The following is a 14,157-nucleotide window of genomic DNA, read 5'->3' on the forward strand; positions in this document are numbered from 1 at the left end:
TTTTTTTGTTTTTTGTTGTAGTTCAATAATTTTGCGCGGCACTGTATATGTACATGAGCTTTTGTAATATAATGAAAGGTTATGTTATGAACTGAATAAGAAAGCACAAAACCAAATGTGAAGTTATAAACTGAATTAAAAAAGTGGCTGTACAGTGTACAGTGAGTGATGTCAATATGTGGTGCGGCTATAGTTTTTATTTTCATATTATTTCACATTATTTATTATTATTATTTCATATTCTTTTCATATCAAAATTACAATATGCATATACAGTGTAGGTCATATCATTTTGGACCAAATTCGAAATGATATTGGTTGTTTGTGTTTACTACAGAAGCCATATAAATAAAAGTTGAAAACTTTGTACAAAATGTATAATTAAAAAAATTAAAAAGAAAATCGTCAAAATTTTGGAACTTGTTAATCAGAATTTTAAAAAATAATTATGCAATTTTGTAGCCTATTACATTCTAGTATAATAAAGTGCAAGTTTCAATTAGCTAAAGATTACCGTTGATTTTTTAGTTTTTTCATTTTGTTCATGTAGGAAATGCGCAACACTCATAATCTTTAGCCACTTCAAATTTGCACATTATTATACTGAAATTGTATGGGCTATGAAACTGCATACCAGACATTTTTATTAAAAAATTTAAACTTTTAATGAAAATTCGTTGAACTTTCGGTAATTTTGTATACTGTTTGAATCTTTTATTTGTATTGTTTTTGTTATTGCATGCCATCATGTTTTGCGTCTCCGCTTGGCAAACTCATCTTGGTTCTGTTGAGGCATTATATGTTAACTATTTTCGCACATTAGATAAAAAATATAAATCACCTTTTTTTTATTGTGCCATCCTTTGAATTGGATGGGATACAAGGTAACTCTTCAGATCATCTCTTAACTTAAACGCATTTTGTGACGCATTGTTCGAACCTATCCGCCTAGTTCTTTGCAAGGGGGTCGAAATATCACTCCGCCACAATCCTCTTCTGATAGAGTCGCCGTCCTCCTGGTCACCATATTCCGGCGGGCAGTAGCTTCCATCGTGCATCTTGAGAAAATTGTGAAGGAGAACCGTAGCCTTTACAATTTTCTCGGCAGATAAAGGGCTCATTTGTAAGGGATTTAAAAGGATTCTCCATCGACAAGCCAAAATCCCAAATGCATTTTCTATAACACGGCGTGCTCGAGATAAACGTTTATTAAAAATTTGCCTCTCCAGAGATAAGTTGGTTCCTAAAATGAGTAAATGAGTTTAATTAGAAAATACTAATTTTTAAATTGTTCATACAAACCTGGGTACGGCCTCATTAAAAATGGCTTTAACGGCAACGCATTATCTCCAACAAAATAATGGGGAAAAGTTATGTCAGAGTCTGGTAGCACATCGTTTTCAGGAAGATCCAGTTTTCCACTATAGAGCTGTCTCCCAAAGCCAGAATTCCATAAAACGCCACCATCACTTTGCGAGCCGTAAGCTCCAATATCAATGCAAGTGAAAGTATAATTCGCATCACACACCGCCAGCAGAACAATTGAATAGTTCCCTTTATAATTATAAAAAAGGGAACCTGAGTTTGATGGGCAAAATATGTTTATGTGCTTGCCATCAATTGCACCAATACAATTGGGTAAATTCCACATGGAATTAAAATCGATAGCGATACGCTTCCACTCATCCTTCTTAGGAATCGACAAATAAATTGGCCCAAGTATCTCCCACAAGGCATCGCACGTTTCTGCCACTATTTCCTTCATTGTGGAAAGTCCAATTTTAAAGGAAGAAGCATAAAACTGTTTACTTCCTCCGTGAGCCAAATAACTATAATTTAGAATATTTAAATATACATATTCATGATATATGAATAACTTACCAGAGGGTCAAGTAAAGTCGACATTCTGGAGAAATGGATGGCCTATTAGAATTGTTTCTAGTGATCCTTTCCTTAATAAAATTAAGAAGCATTTCAAAAATGTGCTTTTCCATCCTTATATTTTTCTTAAATTCCTCCCTGAATCCAAAATTCGTGGCGAAAAATTCGTGAGTGTCCCGATTCTGTAGGGGAGGTCGCACCCACCATCTACGGCCTCCATAAAGCCTGTTGAAGCATTCTCTAGCTTCCAGCAACATGAGCAATATTAAAATAACTTCAATTACTTCCATTTTTTTTATCTTCTTCACAAATATTAGCCCAACTATAAATATAGACTTATTTTGTATTCAAAGAAAAATTTGCCGCCAGTACAAAACAGCTGACTTGTTTACATGTGACAACGCTTTCATTGTGGCGTACCTATGCGTTTCGTACGCCTTGTCAGTTGAATGCTTCGTCGGAATGCACGTAACGTGCTCTATCTGGCAGGGCTATTACTCCATCAAAATAGCTGGTGCAGTAAATCGTGCTCTAAGTTGCTCTAGTTCCACTTAGCGCAGGTTCATAAAACAAAAAGTAGAGCAAGTTAGAGCAAGAAAAATCTTCATGAAACACAATTTTGTGAGATATCTTAACCTGGTGTAACCTACAGCAGCTCATTAAACACAACTATTGTTTTATTTAAAGTGCGTATTCTAAAAAACATACGTGCGCGAAAGAAGAGTTTTTTAATTTTTATATCGCATGGAATATTATCCGCTTTTAAAATATGGGTTTGCAGATAACTGCTGGCAATGAATAAACCGTCTTCATTAACCTCATCGAAAACTCTCTGCAATGCCCTGATATTCGCCATCATTTCTGGAGTGGGTTTCGATAAGCCACTTTCGGTAACGTAATTTACCCAAGTTACCTTCCTCTCTGTTGTTGGGAATCTTTGTGTGCAGCTAATGGCAGATGTAACCTGCGAGATACTCCAAGCCATCGTGTTCCAGTTCGTCATCTTCAACTTGCTCGCTCTCATTTTCTGGTTGCAACAAAAGGCCATTAAATGTTATTAATATTTTTATTGAGCTTTGTACCATGATTATTTATTAGGAAAAATTGCAAAAGCAACAAATTCTAAGCGGTAGAAGTTATGCAGCTGTTTCGGAGATTACCACATCTCCTCGTCAGACTTCTTTTTTTCTAGACTTCAGCAGGGAAAGAACCTGCGTAATCGATGTGCACTCAGAAACGTTAACCACTGAACTATGTACACCCCGTAAACTCTTGTTGCTAGTTCATTTTCCTTATTCAACCAACTACTATCAAGTGCAGCTGACTTGCCGCTATTTAAACTTGACATCGTGCTTTATTGTACACATACTTCGTAAAAATATTTGTTTCAACACATTTTGCAATAGGACTGCGCAATTATTAAATTTATTATAACTCATATTAATTGATTAATCGCACAATCCGCTTTTAAGAGCTCGGCGCTAAAAGTTAAATAAAAACCTCTAATAAGGCGAGATCAGCTATTTCCAAAATTTCTTCACCTATAGTGTCTGAATGACTTACATTTCTGTTGTTGTTGTCATATAAAGAGGTATTCACCCTTGACAACATACCGTTAGATATTGGAAACGTTTTGCAGCAGCAACTATTAGCCTTCATATAACCCTTTATTCGAACTATTGAATTAAGGCTTTCCGACCTCATCCTATTTCGAATCTTAGTTTTTGTTGAATTCATTATGGAAAAAAGCGCTCAACAAAGCATGGGAGTGCGGCAAGGATATTAATATGAATTTACTTATATTTCGAAACATTTTATTGCCTGTTGCGGTTTTCACTCCGTAAGCAATTATCCCAAAATTCTTCAGAATCGGATGGAATGGTTCTGAGAAAAGTTATTCCATGGGAAAGTTAAAAGATTTAAATATTCAGTTTCCGCTGCTTTTCCTTCCTTCAAAGTCAAATAGTTAATTGGCAGGTCCCTGAAACTCGCCCTCTTGTGATTCACATACTTTCCTGGTGACAAAAGCAAAGCTTTTTTATAAGTTTTAATTGACTAGATAATCGTTTTAAAAGTCCTTCGATTAGGGTGATTAAACATTTTTTACAGTCTTTTAATATGCTTCTTAAGTCAAGTTTATCACGCAGTTCTTTAGCCTCTTCTGTAAAATTATCGTGGAAAACTTTGTAATTGGAAAAAATTTATTTGAAGGGGAAAAATCGCCAAAAATCGCCAGGGGCGATTTTCTATATTTATATTAATTTATTTATTCAGATTAAAAGATTTTGTAAACCTAAAGTTATCACACAGATTTTAGAGATACAGTTTCAATGAAACTTAACAACTATAACAGTTTTATATGTATTTGTGAAGGAATCATAAGTATAGCAACAAAAAATAAGAAAATATTCAAAGGAGATTTCCTATATTTTTACCCGCAAATATCCAAAGAAAATCGCCAAATTGGCGCGAACTCACCAAATCTGGACACTCTACATCCAATTGACAATAAGTCCTATCTATCGTATTCAAGATGATAAAATATGACTTCCACTTCGATAAATATATCTAAAATACCAGTGAAGACACCGATTGGAATGAGTGGAACGTAAGTTTTCAAGTAGTTTTCAGCGAAAACTGGTTTTCGTTTGACAGATTTTACATGGACACAAGTTTTAGGTCGAAAACCAGTTCTAGCAACGAAAACATGTTTTCGATGTCGGCCCGAACATGATATAACAAATTTTGTTTTCCAATAATTCGCATTTAATCACCATTTTAGACATACCATCCAAGATGCCATCTTGGACGTCGAGAGCAAGACCATAAAGCTGATGCCAGATAAAACTTTGTAGCTTTGCGTGACATTTATAACTTTGCTAGCAAAGCGCCAGACGCAAAAGGTATGCTACAATGAACGCCAATGAAACAATTTTGTACTGCTATTTTACTCGTCAAAATTGCTGTGGATTTTATATATTTTGCTTTAAAAATATCAGCTATGTGACTAAGTTTTATGTTTCTACATGAAAACTCGAATTTGGACGAAACAAAATAAATATTAAACCGCGAGTTGGCCATCTTTTCGCTTCGAGCTGCAGCTTCAACGATCTATGTGGCATGCTTTGTGCATTTTTATACAATTCATCTTATCTGCCAAAGCGAATCTGTCACGTAAAGCGCAGCAAAAGTTTTATCTGGCGTCAGCTAAAGCATGCATACGCTTCCTTGACAAGGATGACATGATAAGAAACTCTCTCATCTTGCTTACGAGAATCTAACTTAAACTCGTTTTCTCACTTGGCAGCACTGTCAAGTAAAGTTGGACTGAACATCTGACAAGCAAAATAGCGAGCTGCCACTAGATACGCACAAGATACACCGATTTAATTCTAATGGATTTTTTGCAAACACATAAAAAAATTATGCTTAAAACAGTATTTGCAAGAAAAAACATTTTATATGTCAATTTTTAACACTAAATAATTAAGAAGATACTAAAAGTCTAAAATATTTGCTTGTTTGGTTAAATAAACAAATTCACAAAAATTTGCTCAATAAATCTCCCAACATGATTTTCGCTGCTATGGCAATATTGGGGGATGTTATAAAAATTAACCTTTTCACAGCGCTCCCAAGAGAAAAAGAGTTTCGTATCATGACATCCTTGTCCTTGAGTCGGGATATGGTACTCTGACGTTCATAACGTCAAACCAGTCGTTTGACTAAAGAAGATATAATTAAATTATTATAAGAGAAATAAAATATAAAAAGGTTTTGAAAGTAGTCCACTTAAATGACCCAAACTTGCAGCACGAGTTATGACTTGAGCTTTGGAATGCGAGAACAGTTTCGTTGCTATTTTCACTTTCTGCCGTTGGGCTTGAACAACATTAAGGTAACTACTATTTATTTTATGAGTATATACTACGTTCATACGCACGTATTATTTGCAAATAACAATTTGCAAAATGGTAAACTTTTCCGTATAAACGCTGAGTTAATTTTTTATTTGCAAATATATAAATCACGCAAATAAGTATTGATTAGTGGTACTATTTGCAAATAAGCGCAAGACGCCGCCATTCATAGGTTTATTTTCTTTTTCGATGGTCATCTTATTTTTTTTTTATAATCAAGACGTTGCCATTTTTAACTTTATTTTCTTTTTCAATGGTAATATTATTGCCTTTTTATAATCAGGCAATAATAAATAAGAATTTTTCAGCGTCGAATAAGCAGTGAGTTAGGTATTTGCAAATTATTTTTATTTGCAAATGGCTTACGTATAAACGTGGTAATAGATAACTTTGACGCAGTGCAAGGTAATAGTTCCGCAATAATTTGCATTTCCACCGGTTTATTGTTACTTATAAAGCCATGGTCCAAATAATGGTTGCGCAGCAATTTGATAAGATGCGGTGCATCCGCAGAAACAAAAATAGGATACGCATCGTAAAGAAACCTGAAAAAAACAAATGAATTTCAAGTACAAAAATAAGCCCAGATTAGTATTCTATTCTTAAACTATTAACATGTGCTCACCATGGATTTTTTTCGTCGACATGCAAGTCATTAAACAGTTTCCTATTCGCCCGCCAAGATCGCTAACAGCGGCTACATGGTACCCAGACGATTGCAGTGTTTCTATTATGTGGAACAAAATCTGAGCGGTCATTCGACAATCGAATTCATAAAACAAGGGTTGGTTCCACTTAACGATCAAACCTAAAAATTAAATAAATACTTTTCAAATACTTATAACGCGATATTAACATAATGCACGAACATACCTCGTATTGTAGAGCATATGTCGTGTCTGACGATTTGTCGTAGCAGAAACTCTTACGCATATATATTCTCTTCTTAATTCTTGAGTAAGCCCGTGACAATTTTTTGTTGCTTCTCGTTAATACGCTTCTCGGCTACGCTGCGATGCATCTGATGTCGAGGCTTCATTGCTTTTCACCGTCGGAACAGCTCCTGGCCTTACAGCCTTGAATTTTGAAAATCCTGCAATGTAATAATGACTTATATGCAAAGACTAACCAATTTTTTTACCCATTTCAGCTTGGAGGCTCCTTTCAAAATCCTCGGGTAGAAAATGCTCGCTACAGATTCTTGCCACTTTTGGGTTTACGCTTTTCCGGCAGAAATGCACCCATTGCCTCAAAAGAAGTTAGTCTTTTGGAAAGCTGTGAAACCCTATCCCTTTGGTTTTTTTGGGAATTATTGCAATTAGCAACTGCGCACTTCATTTTTTAAACATGTTCTTCTTAAGTTACCCTTAAATTTCACAGTCGCCAAAAATATTTTCGCTCCGTATTCAACTCGCACATTTATCAAAGTTTAAAGAAATTTCGATTGGTACGAATGACGTCACAGAAGTCAGCTGTTTTCATTTACAAGATGGCGGATCTCAAAGTGTCGTGACCTTTAATAATTGGATCATGAACGCTGTCTGTATGCGCAGAATTTTGTCAATTACTGGAGCCCTCAGTGTTGCTTATTACAGTGTTGCCACTCATCAATGCCTTTTCATAAACTTACGTTTTCAACTAGAATTTTTCGTGTTTTAATAGATGCTTCTTCTTCTTCTTTTTTGGCGCTGTAACCGCCTAAGCGATTTTGGCCGAGTTCAGCAAAGCACGCCAGTCATTTCTCCTCTGTGCCAACTGACGCCAATTGGAAACGCCAAGTGAAGCCAAGTCCTTCTCCACCTGAGCTTTCCATCGTAGTGGGGGCCTCCCTCTTCCTCTGCTACCACCAGCGGGTTCCGAGTTGAATACTTTCAGAGCTGGAGCGTCGGTGTCCATTCGAACGACATGACCAAGCCAGCGGAGCCGCTGTATTTTAATTCGCTGCACTATGTCCATATCGTTGTAAAGCTCATACAGCTCATCGTTCCATCGTCTGCGGTACTCGCCGTCGCCAACGCGTAAAGGACCGTAAATCTTCCGCAAAATCTTTCTCTCAAACACCCCAAGAGCCGCCTCATCGGATGTTGTCATTGTCCATGCTTCTGCGCCATATACCAGCACGGGCATGATGAGTGACTTATAGAGCGTGGTTTTCGTACGTCGAGAGAGGACTTTACTCCTGAATTGCCTACTCAGTCCAAAGTAGCACTTGTTGGCAAGAGTGATTCTACGTTGGATTTCAATGCTGACATTATTATCGGTGTTAATGCTGGTTCCCAAGTAAACGAAATTCTCTACTTTCTCGAAATTGTAACTGTCAACAGTGACGTGGGTGCCAAGGCGCGAATGTGCTGACTGTTTGTTTGATGACAGGAGATACTTCGTCTTGTCCTCGTTGGTGGTGGTATTGCTCAACGTCATTTTACACAGCCGTATGAGTTTTGAGGGGATGCCAAATTCAGACATAGCGGCGTATAGGCAACTCCTTTTAGTGCTGTCAAAAGCGGCTTTAAAGTCGACAAATAGGTGGTGAGTGTCGATCCTTTTCTCGCGGGTCTTTTCCAAGATTTGGCGTATTGTGAATACCTGGTCTATGGTGGATTTGCCAGGTCTAAAGCCACACTGATAAGGCCCAATCAGTTCATTGACGGTGGGCTTCAGTCTTTCACACAATACGCTCGATAAGACCTTGTAACCTATGCTTAGAAGGCTGATCCCGCGGTAGTTGGCGCGAATGGCGGGGTCACCTTTCTTGTGGATTGGGCAGAGCACACTTAAATTCCAGTCGTCGGGCATGTGTTCATCTGACCATATTCTGCACAAGAGTTGATGCATGCACCTTATCAACTCCTCGCCGCCGTACTTGAATAGCTCAGCTGGCAGGCTGTCAGCTCCAGCGGCTTTGTTGTTTTTCAGCCGCGTTATTGCTATACGTACCTCGTCATAGTCAGGCGGTGGAACGTCGACTCCGTCATCATCGACTGCGGGCTCGGGTTCTTCTTCTCCACAACTTTCTGCGCTGCTACCATTTAGTAGGGCGGAAAAGTGTTCCCTCCATAACTTAAGTACGCTCTGGACATCAGTTACTAGGTCGCCATTATTGTTCTTACAGGAGTGCGCCCCGGTCTTTAAACCTTCCGTAAGTCGCCTAACTCTCTGGTAAAATTTTCGGGCATTCCTCCTGCCGGCCAGCATTTCAAGCTCTTCGCACTCACGTATTTCTGCCTCTCTCTTCTTGTTGCGGCAAATACGTCTCGTTTCCCTCTTCAGATCCCTATAGCGGTCCCACATAGCGCGCGTTGCGCCCGATCGCAGCGTGGCCCTGTAGGCGGCATCTTTTTTCTCTGCAGCTTCCTGACACTCCTCATCGTACCAGTTGTTCTTTCGGGATCGCTGAAATCCGACTACTTCTTCGGCGGCGGTACTTAATGAGCGGGAAATGTGGTTCCACTGCTCGCATATGTCGGTTTGTTGAAGAGTGCTCTCTGAGAGCAGGTGTGAGAGTCGAGTAGCGAAAGCGCTGGCTGTCTGTTGTGATTGCAGCTTTTCGACGTTAAGCTTTCCTTGCATATTTGGGCGCACATTTTTTGCTGCACAGAGGCGGGTGCGTATCTTGGCTGCAACAAGATAGTGGTCCAAGTCGATGTTTGGGCCTCGGAGTGTGCGTACGTCTAAAACACTGGAAGCGTGCCTTCCGTCTATCACAACATGATCGATTTGGTTTCTCGTTTTTCGATCCGGAGACAGCCAGGTAGCTTGATGGATCTTTTTATGCTTGAACCTAGTACTGCATATGTTTCGGGCCCCGGCGAAGTCGATCAGCCTCAATCCGTTGTCGGACGTTTCGTCGTGGAGGCTGAATTTTCCGACGGTGGTTCCAAAGATCCCTTCTTTGCCCACCCTGGCATTGAAGTCGCCAAGCACGATTTTGATATCATGACGGGGGCAGCGCTCGTACGTGCGCTCCAAGCGCTCATAGAAGAGATCCTTGGATGCCTCATCCTTCTCTTCCGTCGGGGCATGGGCGCAAATGAGCGAGATGTTGAAGAATCTCGCTTTGATGCGGATTGTGGCTAGACGCTCGTCCACCGGGGTGAACGACAGTACTCGGCGACGGAGTCTCTCTCCCACCACAAATCCAACTCCGAATTTGCGCTCCTTTACATGGCAGCTGTAGTAGACGTCGCAAGGCCCCAGACATTGTTTGCCTTGCCCCGTCTTGGATGGCGGTGATGTCAGCTTTTGTCCTTACGAGGACATCAACCAGCCGGGCAGAGGCACCTTCCCCATTAAGGGTCCGGACATTCCAGGTGCATGCCCTCAAATCGTAGTCCTTTAAACATTTGCCGTGGTCGTCATCATAAGGGGGGGTCTCATCCGAGGCTTTGCCTTGCTTCTTCACTGGAAGTGGTTTTTACGTGGCGGGTCCCAAGCCCAGCGCACAACCCATTGCTGGGACTTTAATAGATGCTAGCTAAATATAAATTACTTATTTTTCAACAAACACCTATTCGATAGTAAATTTCAATTTAAACGTATTTTGAATAGGAACTTATAACTTTTTTACCATCTGCAAAACTGACGAAGTGGCAACCATCTATAGAAGGAAGAAACGGAAAAATTTTAATTGCGCGGTGTAGAGTTTTCATTTACATGGCCGTCTGGCAAGACAGATCGTGTCAGCTGACTCAGGTTGACGTACCGGTAGGTTTACGTTCTTGACAAGTTTCACCTTCACTCTTGAGGAAGGCACAGGGTTGTGTGCTGCTATTTAATGACTTTCCTCTGAATTTTTCGTAGATTTCAGGGTTGTGTGCTGCATTATTATTATATAAATAAATTTAAGCATTTGACAAACCTTGACCCTATTTAAAGAAAATTATAAATGGTGCAGTAATAAAACAAATGAATAAGATGAATCTAAAATATGAATGCTGAAATCAAAAAATTTATGTACAGCCATATAAAATAAACATAATATATATATAAATGCTTAAGTATCCTTCGGCCTTGTTTCTATGCCCGAATCAAATAAAGGTGTGGTAAGTAAATGTTTCATTTGGTTCCAAGCATTAATAAATCAGTAAAATCATATTATAATGATCTAATAATTAAAGAAATGAGTAAAACAAGCTTTAAAATTTTAAGGAAGTTGTTCGAGCGGGGTAATTTAGGGGCCGGGAATCCTCGTGATTCCGGCAACGGGGACCATTGGGGAGCCGATTCTTTAAGATAATCTTTTAACTACATACCAACTAACGCCCTAGTCTCCAAAGATATAAGATATGTCAGGTGTTCGGGTATTTATACACAATTTAATTTTATTGAACAAATATATGTACAAAACATGAGTGTACTCACCTGAGATGTCGCTGGCTGTCGATCACAAAATAGAATAGAAGGAGGCTATACTCAATTGCAGCATTTATAGAGTCTACAGACGGTGGAATTTGACAACGGGATCGACTAACAGGACTCGTGCCAAAAGGGAGATAAAGTAACGAGTCCTGTTAGCGAGTGGTTGGCAGCGACATCTCTCGGTGAAGTTTGTATCCTAAAACCTAAGCTGCAGGCTTAAACATGCCGCCCGCCTTGCAGGATCGCTGCAATATAATATATTAATTCAATAATTCAATATTCAAAATACATTTCAAAATTACAATTAAATATGTACTTCAACAATTCAAAAATTCATCAGTTCATTCTTTGTTTTTTCTTAAATACTAAACTCGTTAGCCACTCTTCGCCGTCTTCTTCAGCTCCAGCTATAGGGGGTAGCTCCTGATATCACCCAACCAAACATAGTATTCTGCGCGGCTGGTCTTGTGGGGGTCGCGGGCATCAGTTCCGGACGCAAGCTTACGGCATATGCATCGGCTCCCAGTACCATAGATACCACACTCGCGCGGTAAAAGGTTGGGTCGGCTAACCGCAGATTGTCGAACTCATTCGCTACACGTGCGTCGACTGTGCGCTCTGGGGCGGTTCGCGTCAGGCTCGGTAGCACCTTTGCCCGGATCTTCGGTCTCTCATTCCACCCTTTGAGTGTTAAGGAACACTGGTCGCTCTCACCTCTGGGTACTGCGTGCAGCCTCCGCGCTAGGGCTCTTGCGATCGTGCAGTGCGGCTGCCCTGGGTCTATGATGGCTCGCACAGCATGCATTCTCCCTCTTGACATCACCTTTAGCTGTATCACTGTAGTGTGAGGACTGATAAGCCCAGAGCACTTCGAGCTGGTCCATGAATTCGCTCTCGGGCATCTCTCACACCTCGGCGGCGCGGCGGTTGCGAGTTGCGGCGCGTGTGTCGGCGAGAACGCGGGCGTCTATTTTTGACGGTTCTTGGGCCTCGCTGGACTGCCGACCGGATACCCGACAGAGATAGTCTGAATACCGGTGGCTCGCTCAATTCAGCCGCGTCTTCGACCACTTGGCGGTCCTCATCGCTAGCGTCGATCTCCAAAACCTCTTCGCTTGACTCAGTCAACGCCTGAGCGTGGTATGGACGGCGGTGCCGGATTGGCCGGACGTCGGGAGCATTCGGGTCCTGCGACCCGTCTTCCTGCCGCCTGGGAGTTTCCCACAGGTGGAGGAGACTGTGGTGTCGCTGTTGGCACAGATCACAACTTCTCTGTGATGAACACTCGCCGGACATGTGACGCGACGAAAGGCAGTTGGCACAATAATGGTGAAGGAGGACAGCTCGAAGTCTCTCCTCAGGCTCCATTCGGCGGAACTGACGGCAGAACAGCAAGCGGTGGTTACGCTTGCAGACGAGGCATCGGTAGCACTCTTGGGCTGCGTTTGAGTTAGCTCGAACCATATTGTAAAATTCTGGAAGTAGAAAAAAAGTTAGTTTGTATTCGCTAGAGGGAGTAGTACTAATTTTACGATTGGTCGCGTAATTACGCCACGCGTGGTGCGTATTTCTACGACTCGCACGCGTTTGTCTTGCCCTAAAAAAACCTTAACATTTCTGCCAAGTCGCCATTCATTCGGGGGTAGGTTATCCTCTTTGATAACCACGAAATCATCGACTTCGATGTTTCGTTGTGGGTGTTGCCACTTGACTCTCTTGTGTAGTTCCTTTAGGTATTCCTCCTTCCATCGCCGACAGAATCCTTGATGAATGGCTTTAATTTTTTGCCATCGGTTGACGATTGACATGGGCTTTCCACTTATTTCCGGTTCCGCAATTGCCAGCAACGGGCTGCCTATCAGAAAGTGTCCTGGGGTGAGGGGTTCTGTGGATTCGGGGTTGTCGGAAAGCGGACTAATTGGTCTCGAGTTTAGGCAGGCTTCTATCTTTGCTAGCAAAGTGGAGAACTCCTCCATTGTAAACCGCATGGTATTCGCCACCTTACGGAAGTGGGTTTTAAAGCTCTTCACTCCTGCTTCCCACAGCCCTCCCATATGTGGGGCTCCCGGTGAGATGAAGTGCCAGTCGATCTCTTGATGAGCATACGACTGGGTGGTTTGGCGGGAACTTTCGGCTACAAAGTTACGGAAGTCCTGCCTTAAAGCTTTATTAGCTCCTACAAAATTAGTACCATTGTCCGAGTACACCCTCCGAGGACAATCGCGTCTTCCCACAAACCTTGAAAATGCCGCTAGAAAGGTGGAAGCCGATAGATCGCTCGTTGCTTCCAGGTGTATTGCCTTCGTCGCGAAGCACACGAAAACGCAAACATATCCTTTGGTTATAAGACAAGCTCTGCTGGTATAGTTTTTTATCTCGAACGGTCCAGTGAAATCCACGCCAGTATCGGTGAAGGGCCGGGAAACTTCCGTTCGTTCCGGTGGGAGTGCTGCCATAAGTTGCTCTCGTGTCTTTTTTCTGTAAATAAGGCAAACTTTACAATTATGGATTACGCTTTTGATTAAATTTTTCATCCGTATGATCCAAAATCCTGCCCTCAGAAGTCTCAGCATGAGTTGAGTTCCTCCATGCAGGGAAATCAGGTGTGAGAATCTGACTAAAAGTCGAGAAAATTGGCAATCGTACGGCAAAATCACTGAGTAGCGTTCATTATATGGCAGCTCCGCTAGCGCTAGTCTCCCTCCAACTCTCATGATTCCATTTCTATCGAGAAATGGATTGAGAGCGTTGAGGGGACTCTTTGCGCCCACTGGCCTTGATGCCTCAAGTGCCCGATATTCATTGGAGTAGCACCGCTTCTGCGCTAAAAGAATCAAGCGTGTTTTGACCTGTCGAATTTCATCGGAAGTCACTTGGGTCGTTTCCCCTCGTGGGATCAATTTGTGTACGGGATGCGTTTTATAATAAAACTGAAAAACCCGTGCTATTACCCGCAGTGCTCGAGAGAAATCCGAAAATCTTTCCAAAAGGTCATGCG

General features: G+C 41.2%; 1 protein-coding gene across 1 annotated transcript; it reads right to left on the bottom strand.

The window, feature by feature from the left end:
• Positions 1-801: 801 nt before the first annotated feature.
• On the bottom strand, positions 802-2,114 carry LOC118739795 (protein ALP1-like). The gene is made up of 2 exons (XM_036471302.1): positions 1,882-2,114; positions 802-1,829 (listed from the first exon to the last, which is right to left on the bottom strand). Exons 1-2 carry the CDS (start codon positions 1,992-1,994, stop codon positions 1,277-1,279), a joined length of 666 nt encoding a protein of 221 aa, XP_036327195.1. The 5' UTR covers positions 1,995-2,114; the 3' UTR covers positions 802-1,276.
• Between the last annotated feature and the right edge of the window lie 12,043 nt (positions 2,115-14,157).

The sequence above is a fragment of the Rhagoletis pomonella genome, unplaced genomic scaffold, assembly GCF_013731165.1.
Source record: "Rhagoletis pomonella isolate Grant_MI unplaced genomic scaffold, Rhpom_1.0 Rhpom_scaffold_00005, whole genome shotgun sequence".
In the NCBI taxonomy this organism is placed as follows: domain Eukaryota; kingdom Metazoa; phylum Arthropoda; class Insecta; order Diptera; family Tephritidae; genus Rhagoletis; species Rhagoletis pomonella.

Excerpts from the sequence above, each read along its gene's own strand:
- LOC118739795 (XM_036471302.1), bottom strand. The coding sequence starts at position 1,994 with ATGGAAAAGCACATTTTTGAAATGCTTCTTAATTTTATTAAGGAAAGG. Across the intron at positions 1,830-1,881 it reads CGACTTTACTTGACCCTCTG|TTATTTGGCTCACGGAGGAA; the intron begins GTAAGTTATTCA and ends TCTAAATTATAG.